At 36.6% G+C, this 12120-nt stretch overlaps 1 protein-coding gene across 4 annotated transcripts; it reads left to right on the top strand.

The window, feature by feature from the left end:
- Positions 1-248: 248 nt before the first annotated feature.
- On the top strand, positions 249-11721 carry LOC120109027 (ubiquitin carboxyl-terminal hydrolase 24-like). 4 transcript variants are annotated; one of them, XM_088702836.2, is made up of 8 exons: positions 277-732; positions 959-1072; positions 2114-2782; positions 2875-3059; positions 4489-4736; positions 6492-6634; positions 10882-11058; positions 11379-11721. In XM_088702836.2, exons 3-8 carry the CDS (start codon positions 2387-2389, stop codon positions 11565-11567), a joined length of 1338 nt encoding a protein of 445 aa, XP_088558962.2. In that variant the 5' UTR covers positions 277-732; positions 959-1072; positions 2114-2386; the 3' UTR covers positions 11568-11721. The 4 variants fall into 4 exon arrangements, with proteins under 4 accessions (XP_038978688.3, XP_088558962.2, XP_038978690.3 ...); XM_039122762.3 differs by having other exon boundaries at positions 2117-2782; XM_039122760.3 differs by lacking the exon at positions 959-1072 and having other exon boundaries at positions 249-732; positions 2117-2782.
- Positions 11722-12120: the final 399 nt, after the last annotated feature.

Raw genomic sequence — 12120 nt, forward strand, 5'->3', positions numbered from 1 at the left:
CCTATCTAGCCTTTTGGTCTGCCTAAAAAAGCTCGACTAGAATGCTTCAGAAAATTTTCGGATGCACGTAATTTGCCACATAAGTCACGAGCTGGACAAATCCTTACATGCCACATCATGTTAGTTATTTATTATCATAATACTTATAATTAAAAAATAAAAATTTAATAAATTTACAACAAAATAATTTCTTATGAATTTTTATTTTTTTAATATAATATATTGCCAATACTTGCTGATTATTATTCGGCTAAAATCAACACAAGCTAGGGAAACCACCTGCCCCTCTCAACGCCCTGCTCTCCACCCACAATAAAGTTTTAATTTTCACGCATCTCCCAAACTAAATCTCTCTCTTTCCTCTTATTTGCGGAAGCCTCCATTCCTTCTTGCGCTTCGCCTCAACTCTCCTGCGGTCGATGCTCCGCTCGGGCGGCGGTATCCTGATCGAGGCGGCCTGGAGAGAGGAGGAGCCCCCTCTTAAATGTTATTCGCCCTCCTCCCTTCTCTCCCTCTCCTCGCCTCGCCTCCTTTCATGTCTTCCCTCGGCCTCACCTTCTTGGCTCGCCTCCTCGGGACCGGGTTCCAAATATTAATTTCCTCTCCTGATCCTTCTTCCCCCATACGGCTCCCTTCCTGCTCCGATCGCCAGAAAAAAGAAGCTTTTTTTGACGTTTTCCCGTTGTTTAGTGGTGGTTCTTTGACTCCTCGGTCAAAATGAGCGATCACAAGGTACATCTTTGTGAAACCCTAGTCTTTGTAATCTTGCCTCTTTGTTTTTGCTCTCTATGCATCACTAAGGAGTAATAAAGTTTTCATCTTTGGACTGTTTAGTTTTTTGGTGTTCGATTTTGTGATTTGGGTATTCCTTGGTTTGTTGAGAAAGTAAGGATTTTCATTACGTTATCATTGAGATTGGAAGCTTGATGAGGATTTCATCTCAAATTGAAAAATTTAGGCATGTAGAAAAATTTGGCTTTCTGTTCCCTGCTACTTTGGTTTAGCGGCCAAGAGGTCAACTTGCCACTTCCGGAACTGCTCCCTTGATGTGCCTGTTTTGGAGGATGCATAGGTATCAACAGGATTTCCTAATAATTTTTGTTATTTCTTATCTGTATATGGAATCTATTATTTATTATTGAATGCAGTATATCAGGTTTCATTCATGACAGCACAGTAATACAACAATCCATTCTTTCATTTAGAGCGCTATTTGGATTGGAACTTAACCTTGTAATAGGTTCAGTAAAACATGGGATGTTGGATAGCTCTAGTCTGTCTTTCATAAATTCAGATGGGATGTTGGGTGTCTCTTTTTACTAATTTGACTAGACAGCATAGCGCAATCAATTCAGCAATTATTATATGTATGGAGACTAAATATGCTTATTCATTATCATAGGTTGGTTCACTTTATTACTGATCATATTACAAATCTATTCTCCTTGTAAATTGGATAGGTATCAGTCCCATATATTCCATATGGATGATGTCTGGCATTTGCATATATCAATGTTGATGGTATCTGATGCACATTCAAGTTCAGCCGTAAACATGATAGGCTAGGTTCTAAGTATGGCATTGGCATGGAGAGTTGGATTAAGGGTGGTGGTTTGATTAGGCTGATTCATGTGGTCCAAATTTACACTATAGGCAAATTTTAGTTTAAGATAAGTTTCATTGCTATTTGATGCATCATTTGGACTTAAATGTTGGTGGAAAATATGCTAAGAAACAAATTTTACAAATATTCATCAATGCTTGCAAAGCTAGTACAGATGTGCTGTGCAAATAAATGCTTCTGGTAGATTAGGTCTCCACTAAGTTAATTGCACAAAACTTTTAAACTCTCTAGATATTCTTCTTCATGTGATTGTTGTAGATCATGGTCGTGCATGCTGGCAACTTTTAATATGTTCATTTTAATATGTGATGTTACTTTATTGTTAATTATTATAATTTCACCTTTTATTTTTTGACTGATTACAGATTTTGCCTCTCTGCAAGAGACATACTTCTATCTCACCGGAATTTGAAGCTTTCAAAAATCTTTACTTTTATGCTACATTATAGTATATCTTTCCCCCTTTAATCTTGTCTGCATTTGCTTTAGTAGGTCCTAATATTTGGGTCATTCACCGAAGATGAGACTAGGTTATTCCAAAGACAGTTAGTCGAAAGCAATGTGCATCCTTTGGAAAAGGCAGGGTTGCAATCCAAATCTTTAGACTTTTCTTCTCCAAAGTCATCTAAATGTTTGATTGCTGAACCCAAAGAAACTGATTCATTTGGAAGATCAAAGGATATCCAAGGTTCAAAGCTGGTTGCAGATGACAAAAAGACCAAGATTGAGAAGGCCAAAGCATGTAATACTTTCAAAAAAGATATGGAGGCCCAAGCAAATGGAGGCCATAACCCTTGTTTTTCCCGCACTGATGGGGTTACTGAAAATGAAAGTGATGCCTTAGATATAGTTCCTTTGCAAATATCTGAAAATGAATCTGCTGATGCAGAGTCATTATCAAACCCAAACTTGCACAAGGATGGAATTCAAACACCTAAATGCAAGAACATATTAGTTGATTCCTCAGCAGTTGTGAATCCTGTGGTGGATGTCCCAGAAACATCAAGGGAGAAAGCATCATTGGCTACACGAATTCTTCCACGAGGCTTAATAAATTCAGGAAATATGTGCTTCCTTAATGCAACACTGCAGGCACTTCTCTCCTGTTCACCATTTGTTCAGCTTTTGCAAGATCTAAGGAATCGAGACATTCCTAAGGTTTTAATAACTCACAACACTACTTATATGATTTTTTTTCTTTTTTTTTGGTGTTTTCCTTATCCTTATTTAGATTACTTGCTTCTATTTAGATTGGCTATCCAACATTAATTGCATTTGTGGAGTTTATCTCTGAATTTGGCATGCCTGATGATTCATGCCTGAAGAATAACGAGCGAGGAGCTCTTGAAACCAAGTCTTTCAGTCCCGTTATGTTTGATCCTGTTCTGAAAAGGTTTACCCCGGATTTACCAACTGGAATATCAGGCAGGCCAAGGTGTGTGCTTGTACAATGCTCTTGTTCTGATTTCCTTCCATAGCATCAAGTGATAACAGTTTGCTTATGTTAATTGTGATTATGGCATGGTTTGTAGTATTGAGCTGTACTGGCCTGTACCGAGCATGCCAACTCGTAATGGTAGCAGAAAGATACTCAGTCGAAGGGTGGCAACTTTTGACCCATACCATTTACCCGACCAAGACCCAACCCATCAGGTTCACAAGTCAAGTGTGGGTCAGCCAATCTTAACCCGCCAGCGAGTCTGATGAGGTTCCAATAAAGCCTCCTCAACCTATTGGTTCATAGAGAGAGAGGGGGGAGGGGGGTATATAATCCATATATTTTTAAGATATTTATATTGATATTCATATATATTTTAGAAAATTATGTAATATATGTGTGTTTGGATCATCCAATGGCTTAGAACTAGAAGGAGAGATGAGTTGTAGCATAAATAGTCCGAATGCTATAAAAAAGATAGCCTGCCCATTTTAACATAAAGCCTAAAACTAAATAGCCTTGGGCCTTAAATGGGTCAGTGGGTAGGTTGCAGGTTGGCAGGTTGGCTGTGGGTTGAGTTCGGTTAGAAATTCTTGACCCACTAGCATGAAGGATCGGGTTGGGTTCCGGTCAAGTCCCATGGGTCTTGATATATGTCATCAACCCAACCCAAACATGACCTGACCTGTTGATTGCCAGTCCTACTTAGTCAAGTGCTAGTACCAAGAACAAGGATCGTACTGACACTATACCAGTTGGATATTGGTATGGGTATTATAAACAAGTACTACAAAACTTGGCCTAAAAGCTCACTAAAAAATCGATGAAGGATAATAGATCTTGATACTTTATGAACTTATCTCATCGATCATATATCTTTGTTCTTGCTTTTGGTTTTGTCACTTAAAAGTATGCAGAATTAATAGTTTCCATTAATAGAAGAACTGCCTGATGATAAAACTATGATGGCTGTATAACCCAAAGCAAGTAGATGAACTTGGTCTAAAGCCTTGACTTCCATGTGTTTGTGCATGTCTGTGTCCATGCATGCTGCATTCTAACAGGGAAGTATTTTAGTTCCAAGTCTATAATTCTTCCTCAAGGTTTTTGATTTACTCTTTGTATAGGCCAAGAAAAGTTCAAAACTATCTAGACAGTGATACTATGCTGTAGTCTTGGTGAATTCTAATTACGTAACCACTGCATGCAGATTTAAGAACAAATTATGTCATTCGCTTGAATATTTCTTGTAAGCATTCATTCATTTTTTATTTGATGGTTTTTATCATCAGATCCATATTTTTCTCTCTGGCGAAAGGCAAACAATAGGCATGTGCCTTTAATGCCTTGCTTAAGCGACTTTATCAGTAAGATGGAGTATTTTCTTAGTCATCTACCTATTATCTAAACATCAATTCTTTTGCAGACAAGAAGATGCTCAGGAGTTTTTGAGTTTTGTTATGAATCAAATGCACGATGAACTGTTGAAACTTGATGGCCAATCTCCTAGTTCTAATGAAGCAAAATTGCCTCTGATTTCTTCTTCTGAAGAAGATGGTTGGGAAACTGTTGGGCCAAAAAACAAGTCTGAAGTGACCAGAACTCAGAACTTTGTGCCATCTGAGTTAAGTGCAATTTTTGGGGGTCAATTAAGAAGTGTTGTGAAGACCACAGGTAGGTTGGCTTTGTTGCATTATAGAGATTAGAGTGCAAGTAGTGTTAAGTGTTTGTATATATTCTTCTCTACTTGTTCAGTAACATCTCCAAATCTGGCAGTTTCCTAATTATAGGTTTCTCTGTTTGGAAGCACGAATATTCAATTCTCTATCTCCTTGGCCAGCTCTTTAACGGTTTTTTTGGGTGATGCTATTGTAGGTTCTTGCATGTGGATTCATGAGAATGATCTCAAATGATATGGCTTTTGATTTGATGGAGATTATTATTTGTTCTAACTTCTAACCATAGACACTTGTGTAGCTGTAACACCTTAACAAACTAATTTTGCTGCTGTCTTAAAATTGCCGTTGCTTGATATACTTTTGTAACCATAATAAAATGTCTGATGCGTTGGCAATATTGGTTATTCTTTTAAAATGACTATTTGCATTCAGGGTGACTTGAAGAAGCAGGTTTATGAACTGATTGCATTTTTCTTATGCTTAATCTCTGTCAGCTAAGGGAAATGCACAGGGGGCTCATATGCTTGGGGAAATTCACTAAAAACATGAAAATTGGTTTTTAATAATATTAATTCGCTTTAGTTGAATGATTCTAGTTAAAAAGTATTATTTGCAGCAGGCTGAGTCACATTAAGTTTGTACCTAACTTGAAATTGTGAATAGTTATTCCTATTACATTTTTTTAACCTTAGGTTCCTATAGAAATTTTTGAATTTAAAATTGAAGTTGGTAAGAGTATTAATGATGATGTAATTATTTAAAGCCATGTTTTGAATCCCGTATGATCAAATATATTTATTAGCTGGATAGCTCATACTCTTGATGCCCTTCTCCTGTGAATAATACTATATGGATTTGTGGTAGTTTCTTTGAGTAAGATGGTGGTTGCTACTGGTACTTTTGATAGAAAAGTTCTACCTCATTATTTGGATTAATTTTTGAGTAAATCTTTACCTGTCTATGGGTTCCATGCTAAGCATTTATGTTAGCTTCAAAAGCCAGGCTTGCCTTCAAAATTAAAGCATCAGGGCATCTTAGACTGTTTGTTATATTAACACATGATGACTTTTTGTTTTTTTTTTTTTAATCTGATTTTAGTTTTGATGCTGATAATGAAATGCTAATTTTATAACCTTAAGTTAATACTAACCAGTGCCCACCTATAATATATCCCACAACAACTTTATCAAACACACCCTTGCCTACAAGCCTTATCTCAGTTATTTGGAACCTTGTATGAAAATTAATTTTTACCATGTTTCTTTTATTCTGTTATTAGCTCACAAAAGATTCCTTGTCACTTGGAGTCTGCAGGTCCATGAATACTAACTGTAGCCACTCTTCGAAATTCAAAATAGTATGAGCTGTCTTTCTGTTTGAAATGCTAGGTCCTTGTTGTATGTATTTCCTGATAGTGCTTTTATGTCTCTTGACACTTGCTTTATATCTGCTCTTTGATATTTTCATCGTGGAGTACAAGTGGTCATGTAGTTTAGTTGGCAGCCATGTCCTCAAATCCTCCAGCTTGAGAATCAGAGGCCCGATATCTTGTATTCACGTGTCTGTGTAGCTGTGCCCTTGAATTTCCCAGTTATTTAGATACTGTGAGCTGATACTTTGTCATGTCCAGCAATGGATGATGTAGTTTATTCAATATTGATACTGATTCTACTGACAATACATTGATGATATATGATGAATAATTCCTCATGATGCGTAGTTGGATTAATTTTAATGTTTTATGATGCAGGCAACAAGGCTTCGGCTACAGTTCAGCCCTTCCTTTTGCTCCATCTTGATATTTTTCCTGAAGCTGTTCATACTATTAGAGATGCATTTCATTTGTTTTCTGCTCCAGAAACTCTCGAAGGATACAAAACTTCATCTGGCAAGGTATAGATCCGTGCTTTATTATCTGATATAATTTGTTATAAAGAGCCATTTGGAAGAAATCTTATTTTCAAATTCATATTCCTCCAATATCCTTGACTAGATTTGGGGAAACCAAGAATTTATCTACCATCCTCTATTGGTCCATACCATATGGTATGTTCTCGGCCAGACAGGTACGAGAATGGTACAAAGGTACATGACTGGTAGAGGGTACAATGTTGTACCTTGCCAGCCCATGAATGGTAGATGATAGCCCTTCGGGGAAATCTATAAATAGTGTATGCTTTAGAATGTATATTCACATATGAACTTTGCAGCAAGGATCACGAAAGCATTGTTGTTAAAATCTTACAATTCACAATCCGGATCTATCCAGATTAGAAAGGCCCTAAATAATCCAGTTCTCATACTTGGATCAGAATCGGTTGGGAATATAGGATATAGATCTGTATGATGAATTACACAGCCCCTTGGTTCATAAATCCAACTCGACTATGCTATTTACTTATTAAATCATGTGTCTGTTTTTTGTGATTTCTTTAAAGTATATAACTTTTAAATTTCTTATCTCTACTAAGTTTCAAGTTATAAAATAAGCAAGCTTGTTATTGGAGTTTGTGAAGTTAAAAATAAGATGCAAAATTTTCATAGTCACAAGCACATGTTGAAATCTTGTGTTTTTAGTTTTTCAAAAACCCTACCTAAAAGGGATAATTGAATTTATTGTCGTATTTGAATATCGCAATTCGCAAGTATGTAGACAGTTTTTATTTCATTGAACATGCTATATATGGACTTAGAATTGGTGAAAACTAAATTTTTTATGTGTATGTGCTCTTATTCTCCATTCATCTACATCACAGTTGGCTCTTTTTTTAATATCTGTATATGTTCTATATTTTAAAAAATTTTAAACAAATCAGGAAAAATCTTTGAATCTACAATCTGATACTTGAGCGGATCCGATCCAATCCAATCTAACCTTTATGGTTTACGATTCGATCCCAACCTTATCAACATTGCAGATAAGCACTCAAGATATGAACCAGTTAAACTGCAGTCAAGATATGCTTTCTTTTTAAAATGTCAGTTATCTCATGAAGTTAACAGTAAACTTCATCTTCATGCTTGAGGAGCATTCTTTATTATTAGAACAGCATTATTTACAGCTGACATATCTTTTGCAACAATGAGCATTTGACTAGCCATAAAAACATTGATTGGTGAGCCTGGAGGATGAAAATGAATTTTTGAGAGTGTTACCTCAACATCTGACATTGTAGCCTAATGTTGGGTGTCACATTGCGGACGGCACTTAAAATTCTCCAAAGAAAGTGAAACAAGGACAGTTTAATACAAAGCAAATATACAAACTGTATAAAAGTATATTAGTTTACTAGGTTGGCTACTTAGTGATAATTGTTAATAAAAAATGCTATGTATCATGGAAGAAAAAGAAGAAAAGGTATGTAAACAAAAGTGCTCAAACTTCAAACACACTATCTCAATAAAGTTTTGCATTTTAGATGGTTGAGTAAGAGGGCAGGGCTTAATGATAGGTTGCTTTATTGTGACCTCGGTATCACGGGTTTGAAAGACGAAAACAATTTCTCTGCATGCAGGAATAAAGTTGTGTACATCTACCCCTCCCCAGATCCTGTAGTTGCAGGAGCCTTGTGCATTGGGACATCTTTTTTTATTTTAGATGGTTGAGTGCAAAGTACATTTGCATTGAAGTGTCGAATGGCCATGCCAAATGCTGACACTTAAGGCTATACAAAGAGTGCTAGGACTGTTTTCTCTTAACATCTGAAAGTGTTCAGACTCTAAAATATGCCATGACAAACCCTAAATTCCAAATATTATTGTGTTTGGGCAACATAGTTAAGAAGTATGAACAATTCATGCAAGTTTGATGGCAGGTTTTACTATTGTTGCCATAATTTTTCTAACAAAGTTTTTTTAATATACAAAGTCAAAAATCTGATGTGATTCCTCGATACCTTCCTCATACTTAGGTCCCTCCTCCCTACAACTTGGAGTTTGCCGTGGAGGATGAATCTTTAACTAAAAACTCTCCGTGAAAAAATCAAGCAGATCTTTACGATTAACTGCCAACCTCAGATTAAACTCTTTCACAAATTGTGCCAACATTTTTCGCTTACGCCACTAGGATCTTCCACAAATTAGTTTAACATTTCTTTGTGCCACTAGGCTTGTGGGAGGTGCGCAGCTACTTCAAAATGCAAAGTTCTTGGTTCTTGGCTAAAGTTGGTTAGTGGGAACTAGGAAGATATGCCTTTAGTTGCAACAGAAAGTTACACACCTGGAATAGAAAGGTACATACATGAACTTGCTCATGTGCAAATGCACACACTATTTTTTTGGTTTGTTGTTGTGGGGGGGGGTGAGATAGGGAGAGAGGGGAAGGTTGGATAGAGAGGGGGAGATGCCAATCGAACCCTAGACCATAGGCAGGTATAATTCAAGTAACAGAAGACATGAAAGCTGCTATCTGTCTCCATCTTAGATTAGCTCACATTGCTACTCTTATTCTGGCATTTTCATCTCCCTTTGCCAATCACTTCAATCAACAGATAAGTGCACGCATAGGTCTGGAGGGGGATTTGTTTTTGTTTTTGTGTGTGTGTGTGTGTCGAGGAGGGGAGGAGATAGTCTCTCTTAATCCCATATGAGTTCACATTGCTACTGTAGTTGGGGCTTTTGCATCTCCTTTACTATTCATCTCAATCAGCAGATAAGTGCACACATGTACACTTTTTTTTGGGCAGGAGGGGGGAGAGATGCCAATTCAACTCTAGATCATAGCCAAGTACCATGCATGATAGCAGAAGTCATGAAACCTCCTCTTTCAATCCTGCATCAGTTCATAGTGCTACTCTAATGCTAGCTTTTACGTCTCCCTTTACTCTTCGTTTCAAGCAACAGCTAAGTGCACTGCTATTGGGAAGCATCTTAGGATTCTTCCATCTTTCTTTCATTCATTTCTTCTTAGATGTCTCCTCTTTACCTACTCTTCATCAATACCTGTGTACCTCTCAGCATTTCCGATCATCCTTTGACCAAATTATTTAAGCATGCTCGCTGCAAATGCAACTTCAAAGATTCAACTTAATTTTTTCTAACATTTCCAAATATATATATATATAAACATATATATATATATATATATATACATACAAATTATATATATCCACAGCTTCCTACCACTGCTATACTCAACTCTCATCTGGCACCTTGTTTTCTGCCTAACATTTATAGACACTATATGGGTTTCAAGGTAGGTGGAACTTCTTGCCATACATTACATCATTACAGTATCACATTCACGTGACACTCGACATGTTCTCATACTGGTAGAAACATCTCAGTCCATGTCCTCATTAGAATCAATGTTGCAAAAGTAGTCACTTATGGGTAGTTGTTGTTAGCTAACTGCTATCAGGATTTATATCTGGTTAATCATCCATGAAAGTTGTTTCTACAAGACAATTGCAGCCTTTTTCTTTTAGCCTCTTATGCTCCAAGGTCATCCTCTGCAAATCCTTCTACGAATTGCTTAAGGGGAAATAATTTTTTTTAGATCAATATGACATTACAATTATTTTTTGTCATAAGTTTTTTTCAAAAAAAAGAGACCAGATTTCAATGTTTCTCAACCGACAAACATCAGTTATTCTTTATGAAAATCATTATTTGGAGTTTCCTTTGTGGTTCGAATTTTTCGAATTCGAATGATCTTATGCTAAACCATTAATGAAAAGATAGGATGCTTATTTTCAGTAGCATTCAGTGCAGAAACTAGCCAAGCAAACTCCTTTTGCTGCAAATGTAATGTGGACTGCATCAGTTATCATTCATGCATGTTTTTTGGGAATACGAGTCTAACCAATAATATAAAATTATGTCTTGAACTATGTCAAACTATTGCTCCCATACTTCATGCTGAGTTAAAGTCCAGACCATTATGACTGCTGGCCATACTTTCATTGAACTCACCTTCACATATTACAGCATAAAAATCGTTAAAGAATTGAAATTCATGCTATGCATAGGCATTCTCTTTTATAGTAATATGTCGTTTAGCAAATTCTTCGTGTTCTATTTTATATCTTTTGTTATGAACCTGTTAATAGAAGAAAGGATTGAAAAGGTCCTTAACCATCGCATCCCTTCCAGTGTCAAATTATTTCTTGGTTCTTATGGATTGAAACAATTTTGTGCAGGCTGGGGTGGTTAGTGCTAGCAAGTCTATAAAAATACAGACACTGTCCAAGATAATGATACTTCATTTGATGAGGTTTAGCTATGGAAGAAAAGGAAGCACAAAATTGAGTAAGCCTGTCGGGTTCCCCCTTGAGCTAGTGCTTGGCCGTGAGTTACTTGTCTCTCCATCATCAAAGGTGACATTTTTCATCCTCTTGTATTTCTGTTTGTGCTATTTCCCGATTTCTTTCCAGATTATGCCTCTAAACCTTCTGTCCTTCTTTCCTCCTCTGTTCAATTTTTAGTTACTTTCGATTCCATACCACATCTGACATCTACTATCAGATCGGTTGAATTCCTTTTATTTGAAGCTTAAACAAGGGTGAAAATAGAAAAGATGGGGAACGGGAGAAATCTACATCTGGAAATTCGACACAATTTTTTTAATTACTGTTCTGGATGCCGGACTGGCCTACAGAATCATTAGATTTTCGCTTTTCCCAATTTATTTATGCAGGGTCGGAAATATGAGCTCGTGGCCACCATCACTCACCATGGTAGAGAGCCCTCTAGAGGTCATTATACTGCCGATGCAAGGTATTCTGATGATTGCTGGCTTCGGTTTGATGATGCATCTGTCACGGCTGTGGATACAAACGAAGTCCTGCATGACCAGGCATATGTTCTCTTTTACAGACAAACATAAGTGGGTGGCGTGTTCTTCTATAGTCATGTTGGTGTTTATGCTTAACTGTTATTTAGCTGATCTATATGTCAATAAAATTGCCGAAAACTGTGGACCAAAAGAAACAATGTTGATAATGTATATAAAGCTAATTGAGCTGGATTTTGCTGGTGTACCTTCTTGTTTTTCTAACTCCCAGTGTGGAAATGTTGTAACAAAAAGTCATTAAAAATTTACAAGTTAGTATATATATACATACATATATATATATATATATATAGATATAGATGGATTGATAAATAGATGGATAGAGGGATCCTGGGGACATACATCTTGCCGTATGGGAATGGGTATGTGGGGTTGGTGGTAAAGCTTCTAATCTTGTATTTTTGATAGTGTATTTTTTGGCACTACTAAGTTTAGGCATGCTTTAGTTTGAATGAATTGAGATTATTGGCCGCATAAAAGAGCTAGGCAATGAAATGATTGCTAAAACTCGAACAGATTATTCCATCCTAATTTGATGGCCATTACTTAGTCTTTAAAACAACAGATTTCTCAAAATTGAACCCAT

This window comes from Phoenix dactylifera, chromosome 8 (genome assembly GCF_051530095.1).
Source record: "Phoenix dactylifera cultivar Ajwa chromosome 8, Ajwa_hap1_PhDact_Kaust_v1.1, whole genome shotgun sequence".
Lineage (NCBI taxonomy): Eukaryota > Viridiplantae > Streptophyta > Magnoliopsida > Arecales > Arecaceae > Phoenix > Phoenix dactylifera.